The 17,307-nt window shown below is 47.3% G+C and overlaps 1 protein-coding gene across 5 annotated transcripts in view; it reads right to left on the bottom strand.

The window, feature by feature from the left end:
- Positions 1-1,835: 1,835 nt before the first annotated feature.
- Scn10a (sodium voltage-gated channel alpha subunit 10) overlaps positions 1,836-17,307 on the bottom strand; it is a 90,923-nt gene continuing 75,451 nt past the window's right edge. For 4 of the 5 annotated variants that reach the window (XM_050141558.1, XM_050141560.1, XM_050141561.1 and 1 more), the window contains 7 exons: positions 15,689-15,811; positions 14,531-14,815; positions 11,132-11,185; positions 9,992-10,129; positions 9,030-9,134; positions 6,824-7,094; positions 1,836-3,394 (listed from right to left, as the gene is read on the bottom strand). In XM_050141558.1, the coding sequence (XP_049997515.1) occupies positions 2,178-3,394; positions 6,824-7,094; positions 9,030-9,134; positions 9,992-10,129; positions 11,132-11,185; positions 14,531-14,815; positions 15,689-15,811 (2,193 nt within the window). In that variant the 3' untranslated portion in view covers positions 1,836-2,177. Of the gene's footprint in view, positions 3,395-6,823; positions 7,095-9,029; positions 9,135-9,987; positions 10,130-11,131; positions 11,186-14,530; positions 14,816-15,688; positions 15,812-17,307 lie in introns of all 5 variants that reach the window. The other variant, XM_050141559.1, reaches the window with a different exon arrangement.

Below are 17,307 nucleotides of genomic sequence, written 5' to 3'. Positions count from 1 at the left end.
GGAGACTAAGCTGGGCACTGACCTTCATCTCTCTCTGCCTCATGACTCTGGGCACGATGTTCCCTGTCAACTCATGCTCCTGCTGCCGTGCCTTTTCACCACGAAGGACGGTGTACCCTAAAATTGTGAGTCAAAAGAAATCGGTCTGTAAGTGGCTTCTGTGGGGAATTTTGTCATGCCAACAAGAAAAGTATCATGTGATTCTAGTATGCTCTCTAGAGCATATGGTGACAAACACCATGACCCAACACAACCTGAGGGGGAATGGGTTTACTTGGCTTACTGCTTACATTCCTTTATCGAGGGAAGCCAAGGCAGGGCCAGGAGGCAGGAACTGAAGCAGAGACCATGGAAGGATGCTTTTTGCCAGATTGCTCTCTCTGACTCATGCCTAGCCAGCTCTCTTATAACTGAGGGCCACCTACACAGTGATGGTACTGCCCACAGTGGGCCGGGTGGCCCTTAGACTTTAACCATCAATCAGTGCAACTCCTCACAGACATGACCACAGGTCAACATGACGTGGACAGTCCCTCAGTTGAGGCTCCCTCTTCCCGAGTACTTTCTGTTGTGTCAAGCTGACAATAAAACCTCACCAGGACGCACACCTTCTGAGCGCCAACTCGTCTATGGGGCTCACCTCACTTAATCTCCTGTTCTTGGAGGAATGGTTGCCGTATAACAGGAACTTCAAAAAATATTTGCTGGATGGATAAATTCTATGGCCACAATCTTTAATCTACCAGATTTTTCTCAAAATATCCATTTGCTTTTAATTATACTAAGTATGGGGTCCTGGCCCCATGGGACAGTGATGTCCTTCTTAAAGTTCTATTACGAGCCATAAAACTGAATCTGTAACGTAATCAAAGTCTGTCTTTGTCACCTCACAGAGGGAAGATGTGGACATGCAATGTCGTCTTCCCCATCTAATGGGTCAGAGCACCACCAAGATTTAAGCATGATATCTGTTTCCTTCTCCAAACTTTACGAGCAGAGAAACCGAGGTTCATGGGGGACCAGTCTTAGCCACAGCTAGCCAGGCAATCAGTGAAGAGGGCTGGAGAGATGGCTTGGTGGTTAAGAGCACTTCCTGTTCTTGCAGAGGACTTGAATTTGGTTTCCAGCACCCACACCAGGCAGTTCACAAGCATCAGTAACTCCAGCTCCAGGAGATCCAATGCCCTCTCTGGCCTCTGCACTTATACTCACACGTACGTATCTCCCATATATATGTATATTTTATAACTTATAAAAATTAGAACTAAGCCATCCAGCCCCTAGGACAGTGCTTCCTCTGGCCACGGCCACCTTCAAGTTCTGATTGCAAACCATCAGGAGCCCTGAGAGTGAGGGAGAAGCAGCTCAGGCACATGTTAGTATCATACAATTAAGAGAAAAGCCATACAGTGATACTTTAAGATATAATGCTAGGGGCTGGGGAGAGATCTGTTTGTAAACAAGCATGGGGACTTGAATTTGACCCCCCATGACTGAATTTAAAAATATCAGGCACTCGGAGTGCACCTGTAATCTCAGACCGGGGATGCAGAGGTAAAGGGACCCCTAGGGCTGTTGCCCAGCCAGCCAAAAGTATGTGGAGAGCATCAGTGAGAAACCTCATCTCAAAGGGCGCCTGAAGAGTGACATCAGAGACTGACATCCGACCTCCAAATGCACATGTACCTGTGTACACACTAACACACACACATACAAAACATATGTTACTCTCGCCATACCTTTAAAAATATTCATTTTAATGGCTGTCTCACAGGTGTTGCCCAGCAGCTGTGACCATGCAATCATGCAAACCCAAATTAGTGACACCATCCCTGCCCAATGTGGCTTCTCTAAGGCTACCTGAGACCATTGGAAATGTCCTTGCTGTGTGTCCCTAGAAGTTCTGGTTCTAAGAAGTTGGCTACGGTAAATCACCATTACAACCAAAATAAACGGGGCAGTGACGTTTTCTGGAAATTTGGAAGAGCCGTCAAAGAGGAGATGTATTCTCGTCTTTTGATTCCTATTGGTATGGGGGCTTTCTCAAGGATGTCCCCATTCAGCTCTGACACAGTGACCAGTGGCATGCATTGGTGAGGCTGAGTGCCACCCCTAGAGGGAAGGAGTTCACAGCAGAGGAAGACATTTGAACCTGCCCCGTGCATGCCGGAGTGTCTTCACTGAGGTCCAGGGCTGTTCCCCTCCTTACTGGTGACTTCATCTTCATTTTGCATTGAGCTGGATGTACTAATGTTGACCCCATCACTCAGGCCCCTGGTGACACTATCATAGGATGGTGGGAAAGATGTGGCAGAAGCAGTTTCTGATTTGTCTGGGAGCCCTCCACCATCATTTGCCATGAATGGAACATAGCCTTCACCAGGGAGTGGTTCGTCCTCCTCTTCAGCCCTGGGTACGCTAAGGGGGTTGGAGAGCGTCAAGGAGCGTTGTAACACATAGCTCCGATAGGCCTTTTGAATGACAGTGGCTGAGATGGCTTCCTGCTTCCATCGGAGGGTGGTTGCTATTGGTTCATAGGATTCTTTGGAAAGATTAGTGGCCATAAATTTCTCTTCCATATTAGTCTTCAGAGAATCCAACTCTCCAGATTCTCCCAAGACATTCTTCGTGAAGGCAAAGAGGATGTCCAAACAGTGGATCTTATCTCCAGGGACCAGTGGCAGGTCCATCTGGATCAATATGTTCTGGTTTGGCTTTGGGATTCTAAGAGGACCAGAGAGTGTGTCTGCAAAGTCCGAGAGGGCAGAAAAGGCAATGAACTGAGTGGCCTTGGGGTCGAACTTCTCCCAGGTCTCATAGAACATGTCAAAGTCATCTTCACTCAGGGGCTCTGTGCTCTCTTCCGTGGCCACATTGAAGTTCTCCAGGATCACAGCGATGTACATGTTGACCACGATGAGGAAGGAGATGATGATGTAGGTGGTGAAGAAGACGATGCCCACTGCCGGGCTCCCACAGTTCCCCCGGGAGCCATTGCTGTTGGGCAGATTGGGGTCACAGTATGGGGGCCCTGTGTTGAGGATGGGGCTGAGGAGGCCGTCCCAGCCGGCTGACGTGGTGATCTGGAAAAGGCACAGCATGCTGTTGTCGAATGTCTTGAAGTTGAACATGTCGTCTATGCCAGCTTCTTTCTTTACATTGGCTAAGTTGGCCATGCCGAAGATGGAGTAGATGAACATGACGAGGAAGAGCAGGAGGCCGATGTTGAAGAGGGCCGGCAGGGACATCATGAGGGCGAAGAGCAGTGTGCGGATCCCCTTGGCCGCTCGGATCAGCCTGAGGATGCGGCCAATTCTGGCCAGACGGATGACCCGGAAGAGTGTCGGGGAGAAGTAATTTTCAAGTGACGTAAGGATTGCAGAAAACACCAGACCTACAAAATGGCAGGAAATTATTAATTAGTGTCTCAAACCATGAGCTCTGGTTAAGTTGGCTATGAGCATGTGTCTTCCTCTTTTCTCAGTATAGACGCCCATATTTGAAGAGTCTGGGCCTTAGTCTGACCTGCTTGTCAGTAACTGTCCGTGGTGGTAACCATTTCTCCCTCAGGCTATTTTTTCACCTTTCTACTATGTTCTTATCATTCTCCCAACCCAGAACAACTCATTAGTCAGCCTCTAAAACCCTGTCGTCTTCAACATACCATGCACGCATGTGTGGGAATAGCACAGTGAATCCCATTAATTTGTTCAGTTGATACATGTCAATCATCATAATAAACAACCGTCTCTTCCACAGCCAAGTTCAGCCGGAAATGACTGTATCTCCTCCACATGCCCACAATGCTTCGCTTCCAACGTGACATAGCCCACCATGTTCATTTCCCCACCCTGGTTCTGTGCTCCGAGTAGGCTAGGACCCCCTATGATTTGTCCCCTTATTTCCTACTGTGAAGATTGACTCAGTTCCTGGCACACAGTCCCATAGATAATTGTATGGAACTCACATTAATTATAAGGAGGCCTAGGAGTTGGGCGACTTGCTGACAGATAAACAAGAAGGTTCTGAATGGCCAGCTGTCTACACAATGGTTTTAATTTATCTCCTTCATTCCCAGATGTACTTGAACTCTATGTTAGGGTCTGGAGATAGGATTTTTCAGGGTCAGTTATGCCCTGTAGAATATGCCCTAAGCATGAGAAGGGAAGAAAGATGAAGGATGCATGTACCACTACATGGCATCTAATATGAGATCATGTATATGTCAAGTGTGCATCTATGAATTTAATATGAGATCATTTATATGCCATGTACGCATCTATGACATCTAATATGGAACAATGTATACCTCATGTATGCATTATATGACATCTAGTATGGGGTCATTTATATGTCACATATGAATTTATGACATCTAATATGAGATCATGTATGCACTATGTATGCATCTATGACATCTGAGATCATGTATAGATCATGAATACATCTATGACATCTGAGATCATGGATAGATCATGAATACATCTATGACATCTGAGATCATGGATAGATCATGAATACATCTATGACACCTATAAGAGATCATGTACACATCATGTGTGCATCTTTAGTTTTCTCGGGATTGTTCAGAAGAAACAGAGAATGCAAACTTCCAACAATAAATGTCTTTCTGGTGTGAAGGGAGATGGGGGAAAAGAAGAAAGATGGGCAGGTGATTCTTCAGGTGGTTTCCAATCTGCGTCTATAGGGATTCCTGCCCAGTGCTATGTAGGAACCGGGAACTGTTAGCAAAAAGCCCTCACCACAGGACATGTGGTTTTTCTGTATTGTCGATATGGATATCCATAAAGCAACTCCCATCAAAATATCCTCTAGACTCTCTTATTTTGAAAGACAGATGAAACAAAACAAACAAATGAGAACCAAAACTCACTAGCCAATCGACATCAGAAGCTTCTGTTGCACTCAGTCACAGAGAAGTCATAGAGAACAGATCTCCACAGAGTTCTTCTCATTTGCTGCTGTCTGCTTGATGTTTTTGAGGGAGTGTCCCTCCACAGCCCTGACTGATCTCAAAGTCACAATATTCCTCCTGCCTCAGCATCTCAAGGGCTTAGATTATAGGCATGCAACACCATTCCCAGCCAATAGGGTGGGTCTCGCACTAACGAACCAATGAACTGATTGATTAGGAGAAGACTTTCAGAGGCAACTGATATGTCTGTGGTGTTGACAGTGGAAATGCTTTCGTGAACATACAAACCTCAAACCTGACAGGTTGTATATATTAAATACATGTGTATTTTTTTGGTATGTCAATCTTAATAAAGACATTTTAGAAAATCCACCAGCAATACCAAGATAAAGCAAAGGCAGATTAAAGCCTCAAACAAATAAATGCAACCCAAGCCTCTGTTTTGCCACCAGGGTAGGGCAAGTGACGAATTGCTGTCGGTTGTATGGAGATGCCATTAGCTCTTGATAGTAAATCAATGGGAAATTAAGGCCACAGCTGGCTGTGCACTGACACGAACAGTAGGTGGGTCAGAATATAACTGGCAAAGATATTTTTATGATTCAGTACAATGTTGGTGAGTCAGGATGTGTCCTGTCAAGAGTCAAGCAGCAGCTAAACAACTAGTCCCAGGACAATGTGAGTCTTCGTTGTCAACTCGGCTGGATTTAGAATAACCTGGACACAGTTCAGACGTGTCTCAGGACCTTTCTGAGAAGCTTAGCTTTTAGACCAACCCTAAATGTAGGTGATGCCAACCCATGGGCTGGGGTCCTGTACTGAATGAAAAGGAGGAAGTGAGATTTACACCAGCATCCATTACTCTCTGCTTCCTGACTGGGGATTCAACCTAATCTCACACCTCATGCTATCGCTGCTGGGTCACCCCACCACAGTGACCACATCCCTTCTTAAATCATGAGCCCAAAGCAGTCATTTCCTCTTCAGTGACTAGTCGAGTATTTGGCAGCAGCAGTTGGAAGAGTAACTGATACAGACAGTCTCTCAGTTGTTGTGGGAGGGAGCTAGGTCATCAGAAGAACACAGGCTGGTCTAAGTTCCGATCTGCCTCCTGCAGACTGTGTTACTGCATAACATTCCGAATCTCTGAGGCTCCATTCTAAATGGGTAAGATAAGGTCAACGGCACCTCCTTCAAAGGGGCTGCCAATCCGGGGCACCTAACCCAGCTCAGAACTCAGTAAGCAATCAGTTACAGTGACTCCATTTCTCAATTCAGATTCCGACTCTAGATACCACTGCACCCAAAATATAGAACCTTCAACAAGACCCCAGTGTCTTTACAGCATTGATCTCACTGCATTGAGACCTTCACTTTTCTGTCACCCATGATCACACGATGAAGCCCACCGACTGTCTTCTTTTCTGAGAACACCATGGGGCATTACCGTCTGCGGCCTTTGGAAGACCACACAAATTGGGCTCTTCTAACCCGTACCAAGTGTTTTGAAAAAACAAGCTGAGGCTGGGGTGACGGCTCAGTGGGTAAGGTCCCACAGAGCCGGGTGTGGAAGTGTGTGCCTGTAATCCCAAGGCTCTTACAGCAAGATGGGAGGCAGAGACAGGAGAATCCCCCACAGTTTGCGGGCCGGCTAGCCTGGTGTACGAAGCAGAGGACAATAAGGGACTCTGGATCAAACAATGTGGAAGGTGAAGGCTGACACAGAGGAGCCCTGACCTCCATCATGGTACACATGCACCTGCACACATGCACACACATATGCACACAGAGTTTTACAAGTGAGTTGGCTGCTTCCTTGGTTTTAAAATAATAGTTAAACAACCCCAAGCAGGAATGAGGCTTCCCCAGGCCATGGCTGCCACTCACTCCCAATGGACAGGATGACCACGATGAAGTCAAACACATTCCAGCCGTTGGTGAAGTAGTACTGCCGCAGGGCGATCATCTTCAGCACACACTCGCCCGTGAAGATGGCCACGAAGAACTGGTTGATCCCACCCAGGACCTTGGTCTTCTCTTCACTCTGGTTGTCAGTCTCCACCATCATGGTGACCATGTTGAGGCAAATGAGGACCATAATGGCGATGTCAAAAGCTTGCCTGGTCACGATGTCAAACACAAAGCCCTGGTACTTATTCTGAGAAAGAAAGGGCAGTGTCAGGCCAGCCTGTTCTAGTCTCCTGAATCCAGCATCTCATTATGAGAGCTCTTTAGGCTCCAGTCTTGGGCATCCTTGGCTTCTGACCCCATCCTTTTCCCTTGATCTCTCCAGCCTGCGAGTTGACATGTGTGTAGTGTTTGCTAATTATGTGCCTCTATCCCAACTGCAACCTCTCTGAGGGCGGGAACTGTGTCCATCTTGCTTACAGCTCTGATTCTAGCGTCTGCAGAGTGCCTGCCATGGAATTTGTGTGAATGGAAGACAGAATGAGCAGCTGCGAGTCAACCTCCCGACTAGCTTGACTAATCCTGTACAGAGTCACTTACAGAGTGGACGCTGTGACCAGAGTCCCTCTTGTGTGGCACCAGGGGTGGGGCCAAAGAACCTGCTATAGCCTTACCAGGACGCTTCAGAAGCTTCCAAGTGGGCGAAGGGAAGCTGCCACAAGGCTGATGCCCCCTGCTGCTTCACAGCGCAGGGGGTTTGCTGCCCTGCTGGGTTAGAGCAGAGAACCTGACCACAGAGGGCCTGGCTCTTGGCTTGACTGTTGGCTGCTGTCTTGGGAAGGGAGTGGCTTTGCTGAGCCACTAAGCCCTCATGTGTCATTTTGAAAATGGAGAGAAAAGAAGAGGCCCATTCATGGTTACATGACTTCTAACTAAACCAAACAAGCCTCAGATGAGGGTTAGATATTCCAGCGTTTGGCTGTTCCTGGCTCAGCCTGTGGGCAGGGCTCACATCTTGGCAACCCTCTGTGCGCTTAGAGACGATGGAGGGTGGATGATAACGTGACAGACAGATGTAGAATCCCAGGAGCAGAGCCAGGCAGTGAGGTCTACTCTCCTCCTCACAGGGAGGACCGACCCAATGCCATCACTGGAGGACATGGAGGGTCCAGGCTAAGACATCATTGGAAGCAATGGTATCCACCTACAATTCCTACTCTGATCATGTTGCCTGGAATTCCAACACTAGGCCCATGCCTTCATATCTATGGGATACTGTTCGAATTTGAGCCCACCCTATCCCAGGGACAATGAGAGGAAGAAGCTCCAGTGACTTGTGGGCTGGAGAGGCCAGAGAAAAAGTATCAGAAGCTTGATTATTCTAAACAGAGTGGTCCAAACACAGGACTCTCTGGCTCATCATTGCTGTGAGGTCAGTGAAGGCCACGGAACTCAGCACTGTCGTGGGGGCCAGGAAAGGCCACGGAACTCAGATGCTTGCTTCTATAAACCTTGACATGAACCCATTCACTGGGCACAGCCTTTATCCCGAATTGTTTAATTCTGAGCCTGCTCCCACCCATTGGATTTTGTGCATGTGTGGGTGCTTGTGCACTGTGTGTGTGTGTGTGTGTGTGTGTCCTGAGAGGCCCGCAGAAAGCCTTGCACTCTCTTGCTCAGATTTATGCAAAAGCAGTTACTTTCATCTTACTGGACCTGGAAGAACATTCCACTCTACAGAGCTGGAGCCGCCTGCCATTCCTGATCAGGGCTTCGTCACAGATGTTTGAACAGCCTCAGATCAACACACATTGTTTACAAATAAAGTGTGCTGAAGATGAGCAATCTCCCTTTTCCTCCTGCAAACGTTCTGAAACCTTGTACTCACCAAGCCTGGAGTAAGTTATCTAAGGACCACGCTTAGAAATTCTAAATACTCTTTCTATTCCATGATTGTTTCCAAATCCACAACGGAACCTTCAGTCGTTGGGAGATGCAGAGCTCGTCAGACAGGCTTATTTGAGGCACCCATCGGAGCTGTTTTCACTTCATTTAAACTTCTAATCTTTGGGGGCCTGGGAACCTCATCACTTCCACCCCTGAACTTGTCCCGATCTCCTCCATACAGCACTGGATAGGCTGAATCAACAAACCTCCTCTGATACAGAGAAACTCAGGGGCTCACCTTAGGCCGCGGGATGGGCTTCTGGGGCTTCTTGGAGCCCAGCTTCTTCATGGCGTTGTAGTACTTCTTCTGCTCCTCCGTCATGAAGATGTCCTGGCCCCCTAGGTAGAGGAGAGGGACACACCAATGTTATTAAAAATAACGAGATCCCCCAGAGATGCCAAAGCCAGAGTGCTGAATAGCAAAGACCTTTTCATCTTCTCCGCAGGAAGGATCAGGGATGTCTGGACGGAGAGGGGATGAACCCATTGCAGACTCCCTGCCTGGGTGTCTGCAGCCAGATGCTCTACCCAGCGCCATGCCCACTAAACTCTGAGAGGAGCACCTGGATATGAGCCACGGGCTGGGCTTCTTGAACAAAGCTGATTTCTGTCCTACAGTACAAGAGTGAAGAGGGCTTGGGAACAGGAGACTATGTAGGCACAATGAGAAAACCTCTTATACCTTTAGCACTCATATTTTATATTAGAAATATAAATAAATGTTTGGGATTAGGTTTCTATGAAGTCAAGGAAAGTATGGAGGCAAGAACCTTCTTTTCCATTCCAAGAGGGTTGGGACTCTGCCAGTGCCCGAGGCCTTGGCCCTTCCTGAGATGCCCTAACTCAGGCCACTGGGGGATTAAAGTTCTAGAGTCCCAGGTGCTGGAGCCTTTATCTCCCTGGTTGTATTTAGTGAGGCGTCATCTGTGTGGGGTCACTTGGCTCCAGCTGAGAAGACGGAGATCACTTTACTAGAGGATTGGGAACCTCGGGGAGCATTACTGCAAATAGAGCTTCCCCAGCAGTGGCAGCATCAGGCACCAGACAGTGGTGAGGACCAAACCCAGGGGACAGATATCAGCTTGGCACTACAGACAGGAAGCGCTGTATCACTGGCTTCTAGCCACGAGGCCACAGCTGTCCAAGGGGTCGGAAGTGCAGGATTCATTACCACGGCTGAGACACTTGAGCCCCACTTATCTTTTTTTTCTGTTGATTGAAGTTGTCAATTATGACCCCAACAAAGAGATTCAGCGTAAAGAAGCCACCAAAGATGATGAAGACGACGAAGTATATGTACATGTACAAGCTGTACTCCCACTGAGGCTGGCTGTTGATCTGTGGTCGAGACAGGGAGAGGTCAGGAGGCGCATGCCTTAGGTTTCCCCTGAGAGCCAACCCTGAGTCAAGGCCCCGGCGCATGACAAAAGGCTGGTGGAGGGGTATTATTTATTAGCTAGGCCACGCTGTAGGCAACTGAAGCTCCATCCTGACAAGAACACACCCCAGTGTGGGCCCACTAAGGAACAGAGAAGCTGTAAGCCTTGTCTATCAGCTTCTGAGACTTATTAATGAGAGTTGCCTGGAAATGTCCCATCCACTGTCCTACCAGGAGAAGCCACTGAGTAACATCTGATGGACTGAAGAATCGCTTCAAGCAGAGGATGGGAATCCCAGAGGACTCCAGGGGTTGAGAGGGCCGGTCGGACATCAGTTGTGCCTACCATGGCAGGAAGGGACCTTAGCCGTCAGCCACATTACTGCTTAGGACTGGAATGTAAAACAGCTCCCGCTTCACTAGTGTTTGGACACTGGGGCCCCAGTTGGTGCCGCTGTTTGGGAAGACTGTGTAAGTTTTAAGACTGAAAGTCTTGCTGGAAGAAACATTATTTCCTGTCCACTCTGCTTCCTCACAGACTGCAATGTGACCAGCTGCCTCCTGCTCTTGTCAGGTTTTCCAGGCCATGAGAGGCCAGACCTCCTTTGAACTGTCAGTCAAAACAAGCCCTCCTTTCCATTCCTTCTTGTCAGGTGTTTGGTTACAGCAACAAGAAAAGTAACAAATAAAACCACCGCTGTCCACCTGTCTGTCCATGTTCTCAACAGTGAGCAGTAGACATACCCGAGAAGCCTACAGAGCCCACGTGGAAGGCTATTTGGGCTCAAATGCCCCAAAATGTAGCAGCTGGATGCTGCTACAGGGGTAGGCTGTGGGAAGTTGTGTAAGCCTGAGTCTTCTGGCAGGATGGCTATTTAAATCTCATCCCAGATACAGTCAGTCAGCATCCCAGATATAGGCCACAGAGGGGAAGGCTATGGGTGCTGGGAGCTGAGACTCACCTCTCCGGAATCCACAGCAGCATACATAATTTCCATCCAGCCTTTGAAGGTTGCCTGGAAACAAGAAGTGGAGGATAATCAGCATCTGTCCATCTAACTGGACCCTTCCTAGTCCATGGTGGCTCAGGGAAAGAGAGCAAGATGCGAAGAGACTTGGGGAGGAAAAAGCATAGGCAGAAAGGGAAGGAAGTCTCTGGGTGACTGGACCTAGCCCACATGATTTCAAGTAACCCAGAATAGTGTGGTATTGAAGACCTGGAGCTTTCTAGAATATGGCCTCAGCTGGGACGCTAGTCACTATAGAGACACATGGCACAGGCTGTTCTATGCTCTGCTGGGGCTGCCATTTTCTCAATCAGTTTCCCAGATAATGTACATGACATAAGAATAGATACACATTTTTTAAAAAGTTATCCTGGAGTTTTTGTTTTTCCATATGAAGTTGAGTATTGTTTTTTCAAGGTCTATAAAGAATTGTGTTGGGATTTTCATGTGGATTGTATTAACTCTATAGATTTCTATTGCTAAGGTGGACATTTTTTATGTTAATCTTGCTGATCCATGAGCATGGGAAATATTTCCATCTTCTGTGTATTCTCCAATATTTTTCAAAGACTTAAAGTTCTTGTCATGCAAGTCTTTCACTTGCTTGGTTACAGTTATACCAAGGTATTTTATATTATTTGTGGCTATTGTAAAGGGTGTTTTTTTCTCTGATTTCTTTCTAAGCCTGTCTATTGTTTGTATATGTAGAGGGATACTGATTTTTTTTTAAGTTAATCTTGTATCCAGCTACTTGACTAAAGGTGTTTATCAATTATAAGAGTTCCCTGGTAGAATTTTTGGGGTCACGTATGCATACTGTCATCTCACTGTGAATAATCATACTTTGACTTCTTCCTTTCCAATTTGTATCCCCTAGGTCTCCTTTAGTTGTCTTATTGCTCTAGCCAGAACTTCAAGAACTATGTTGAATAGATATGGAGAGAGTTGACAGCCTTGTCTTGGTCCTGATTTTAGTGTAATTTCTTTGAGTTTCTAACCTGGAAACAACCTAGATGGCCCTCAACTGAAAAATAGCTAAAGAAAATGCTGTACATTTACAGAATGAAATTCTACTCAGCTGTTAAAAGCAATAACATCATGAAATTTTCAGGCAAATGGATGAAACTAGAAAAAATCATCCTGAGTGATGTTGTGGGATATTTGTACACTGTGTGAATATATATTGCTTTAATAAAGAGCTGAATGGCCAATAGCTAGGCAGGAGGTATAGGCAGGACTTCCAGGAAGAGAGAGGGAGTAGAAAGAGGAATCAAGGCACATGAGAGAGATGCCAAGAGATGCAGAACAAGCAAGACATACAGGAAGAACAGTAACAGTCACATGTCGTGTGGCAGCATGTAGATGAATAGAAATGGGTTAATTTGTAAGGACTAGTTAGGAACAAGCCATAGCTAAGGCCAAGCTTTCATAATTGATAATAAGTCTCCATGTCATGACTTGGGAGCTGATTGGTGGGACAGAGAAAGACTCACTATAGAGTGAGGTAACCCAGACCTAGAAAGACAAACATGGTATGTATTCACTTATAAGTGGACTTTAGTGGTAAAGTAAAGGAGGACCATACTACAACCCACAGATCCAGGGAAGCTAAGTAGCGAGGAGGGCTCAAGAGGGGAAACTTGGATCTCCCTGGGAAGGGGAAGTAGAAATTTCACGGGTGGACTGGGGGTGGAAACATAAGGGATCAGGTAGGGGAGGGATGGAGAGGGAGAGTACTGAGAGAGATGACTGGAAAAGGGGGTCATTCCATGATCAGGTAGAAGCCTGCTGCAAGGGAAACTCTCAGGAATCTACAAGGCTCCCAGCCAAGACTCCAAGCAATAGGGAGTATGTAGCCTAAACTGGCCATCTCCTGTGACCAGGCAAGACTTCTGATGGAGAGACTGGGACACCAACCCAACTATATAACCTTCGACCTACAGTCTGTCCCGCCTGTAGGATGTGCTGAGGTAAGTGTGGCGCAGAGATTATAAGAGTGGCCGGGCAATGACTGTCCAGCCTGAGACCCACACCACAAGTATGAGCCCACCCCAGCATTGTCTGGAGCACCAGGACATGGTGGCTGGATGGCCCAGAGCCCTAGAGTAGAGCCAAACATGACTGGAGAAAAAAATGTCAATGTAATGATGCCTAAGGATATTCTGCTATACTCATATATGGGTACCTAGCCTGTCATCAGAGAGCCTTCATCTAGTAATTGATGGAAACATGCAGAGACCCACAGCCAAATAGGCCCAGCTTTGGGAATCCTGCTGAAGAGAGGGAGGAAGGATTTTAAGAGCCAGAGGGGTCAAGGACATTACAAGAAAATGCACAGAATCAACTAACCTGGCTCAGAGGAACTCACAGAGACTGAACTGACAACCTGGACGCCTGCCTGGAAATGACCCAGGCCCTCTGCATATATGTGACAGTTGTATAGCTTGGTCCTCTTGTGGGGTCCTGACAGTGGGAGCAGGGGTTATCTCTGACTCTTTTGCTGGCTTTGGGACCCATTCCTCCTACTGGTTCGCCTTGCCAAGCCTTAATACCAGGAGGTACTTAGTCTTAATGCAACTTGTTACGCCATGCTTTGCTGATGTCCATGGGAGGCCTGCCATGTGGTTTCTAGGAACTGAATTCATGACCTCTAGAAGAGCAGCCAGCACCCTTAACCTCTGAGTCATCTCTCCAGCTCCCTTTTCTGAACAGAAACAAAGGAGGAGTGGTTTGTCCATTTTTCTCATGAAGCCACAAGTCCTGCATTCAGTTCTGACTGTGATTTCCAGGGGTTAAGCACAGTGCCTTGCAGACCACAGCTACAGAGGCTGTTTGTTCCCTGAATGCATGAGCAGAGGGGGAAATTGAGGAACTCACAGGCAAACAGATGTCACAGATGTGTAAGTAGCTGTAACCACACTTCAACAAACACAGCGCCGGATGAAAATGTGGATGTTGACAGACAAGGTACAAATGAATAGTGTGAACGCGCTTCACTGCCATCACCAATATTTTCCACCATTGCAGCAAACTTAATTAGCTATAATTCGTTATCGTACAGGAGATAATGGGAAGTGAAAGATGGAGCCGTGTGGACATGCCTGTTCTGGACATCCTGTCGCTTGGATGGCTCACCTTTTAGCCTTCTATCTCAGGCAGACTTAGCAAGCATTAGCCCTGTGAGCTCACACTCCTCAGTGAGGGCCTCTAGTCTAGTGGTGTCCATGGAGATAGAGACTGACTCCAGCTTATGCCTCCTGTGATGTCTCTATGTAGCATCGCCGGGAAGAACCTGGAAGCTCCCTTTACTAAGCAGCCAAAGGAATGGAAATGATGGATTCGGGGTTGACTCACCACCTGAAGAAGAGCCAGGTAACCCATAGCAACATTGTCAAAGTTGACTTTCACGTTGACCCAGAAGTAGTGGCCGGTGTAGTTTTGGTTGCAACAGTCAGATTTGTTTGTCACAACGGTTGAATTCACAACAGAAAACGGATTATCACTGGTGTCGATGCACCTTGAAAATTTCCCCGCAAAGAGGTTCACGCCCATGATGCTGAAGATGAGCCAGAAGATGAGGCAGACGAGGAGGACGTTCATGATGGAAGGGATGGCGCCCACCAGCGCATCCACCACTACCTGGTGGGAAACAGAAAAGGACCTGAAATCTCCCAAATGTCACTTCTCTGTCAGGCATATACCTGCACACAGAGGCTGAAGACAGCTTGCGGTGGCATCATTTCACCACCTCCTCTGAGGCAGTTTCTCCTTGACCTTGAACTTACCCAATAGGGTAGGCTACTTGCCAGTGAGCCCCACTTGACTCTGCCTCGCCAGCTGAGAGTATAAACGTGCGTCTCCATGCCTGCCTTTTAAAATTACACCTTTCACATGGGTTCTGGGTTTGAATTCAGATCCCATGCTTGTGAGGCAGGCACTGGAGAAACTGAGCTCTCTCCAGCCCAGAAGCCGATTTGAAAACTCCATTGTTTTTTGTGAAGCTATGGCCACTGCTTCGAGTCAGTGATGGAGGTGGGACAGGGAGGAGAAGCAACTGGGCAGGTAGCAGAGACAAGCCATAGGATGTAAAGACTATCCAGAGAGATGCTGGCCGCGGTGCTGAGCCGAGGTTATCTCTGCATTTATTCAGAGTGTCAGGGAAGAGATTCACTTGTCACAGGAAATGGGACAGTGGGTGCTCTGTGTGTGCTCAGGAATAAGACCAGAAGGCAGGGAGCAGCCAGGACCATGTCTCCAAGGGAGTGAGGTCTGAGGCCTGGGGCTGGTGGCACTTGTGGGTGATGAGAAAAGAGGGTCTTACAGTCTGACTTGAGGGAGACAAGAGTCAGCCTGCGGAGTGTCACCGAGATCTGAACAGCAAGGACAACACAGAGCTGATACCTGGAAGTTTGGACTGCCCCATGGGTCAGTGGTAAGGAGGGCACGGGGGTGGGGGAAGCAGGGGAAGGTTTGCCAAACGCTGTGGATGAAAAGTTCTGAGATGGGTCTTACCCTCATGCCTTCGAATCGAGACAGAGCCCGCAGTGGCCGGAGGGCACGGAGAGTCCGAAGGGCTTTGATGGACGCCACATCGGAATATTCGAGGATCTTGGCTATGAGGCTTATCAGGGAGATCTGGTGCAGGCAGAGAGCATAGCATTATTCTGGGCTTCTAGAGTGTCAGCCACTGGAAAGAGAAAGCACCTCTATTCCCCGTCTCCCAGGCCCTGCTCTGTCTGTCTAGCCCAGGCGAAGTTCTAGAAAGTCCTTTGCTCTTCCTGAATTAAAAGGTTTACTAGTATATACTAATTATACACAATGGTTTCATTATGTTTTCATAAGCATATATAATAATATGGTTTATATGGTTTGGTCACATTCACCTCCCGCGATTTTCTACTGTCTCCCCCATCCTCCCCTGAACCCCTTCTCTTCCAACTAGGTACCTTTTGACTTTCATGCCATGTGTGTGTGTATTTGTGTGTGTGTGTCTGTCTGTCTGTCTCACTGAGTTTCATTGGGTTGCCTACAGGAGCAAGAGCATCTAACTAGTGGCTACACCACTAAGAAAATGTCACTCTTTCCTCTAGCAATCATGAGTTATCTATAGATTCTTGGGGATGGGAGACTCACGAGCCCCTCCTCAATCATGACAGAATGTTGATGGGCCCAGTCTTGTTCAGGTGACAGCTGCTCTGAGTTCAAGAGTGCAATGTCCATGACATGCCCCCAAAATGGCATTTCACAACATTCTATCCCTTCCTCTGGATCTTATGTTCTCTCCTCCCCGTCTTCCATGATGGACTCAAAACCCATTCATTACTCACATGGACTTCTGGGTAAGTGTCTTAGTTAGGGTTTTTTTTTTTTTTTTTTTTTTTTTTTTTTTTTTTTTTTTTTTTTTTTTNTTTTTTTTTTTTTTTTTTTTTTTTTTTTTTTTTTTTTTTTTTTTTGCTATGGAGACACTATGACCACAGCAACTCTTATAAAGAAAAACATTTAACTGGGGCTGGCTTACAGCTTCAGAGGTTCAGTCCATTACCGTCATGGTGGGAAATATGGCAGCATGCAGACAGACATGGTGATAAAGTAGGAGTTGAGAGTCCTACATCTTGATCCACAGGCAATAGGAAGTGAACTGTATCACTGGGCATAGTGTGAGCATAGGAGACCTCAAAACCCACCCCCACAGTGGCTCACTTCCTCCAAGAAGGCCACACCTACTCCAGCAAAGCCACACCTCCTACTAGTGCCACTCCCTATGGGGACCATTTTTTTCTCAAACCACCACAGCAAGAAAACATATTCTCACTCATAGCTATCCCCAGAAACATGTGGTCAAATTTCATTTTTCCTCTAACGGTGCTGGCTGGGCCCCAAGAACCTTGATATTTTGATCAACTTTCAGAGATTTGGGGAGCTGGTGCCCCTTCATTGGACCTATGATTAAAGCTGATTGTGGTGGTTTAAATGAGAAATGTCCCCCACAAGTTCATGTGTTTGAACACTTGGCCCCCAGCTGGTGATGTTGTTTGAGCAGGTGATGGACCCTTTAAGAGGTGGAACCTTGTTAAAGGAACTGCATTGCTGGAGTCACGGGGGGGGGGGGGGGGGGGGGGGGGTTGGGGGGT

This window comes from Alexandromys fortis, unplaced genomic scaffold (genome assembly GCF_014885135.2).
Source record: "Alexandromys fortis isolate MF-2015 unplaced genomic scaffold, M_Fortis_MF-2015_v1.1 scaffold_44, whole genome shotgun sequence".
NCBI lineage: Eukaryota > Metazoa > Chordata > Mammalia > Rodentia > Cricetidae > Alexandromys > Alexandromys fortis.
This window is presented reverse-complemented; position numbering and strand designations above follow the sequence as displayed.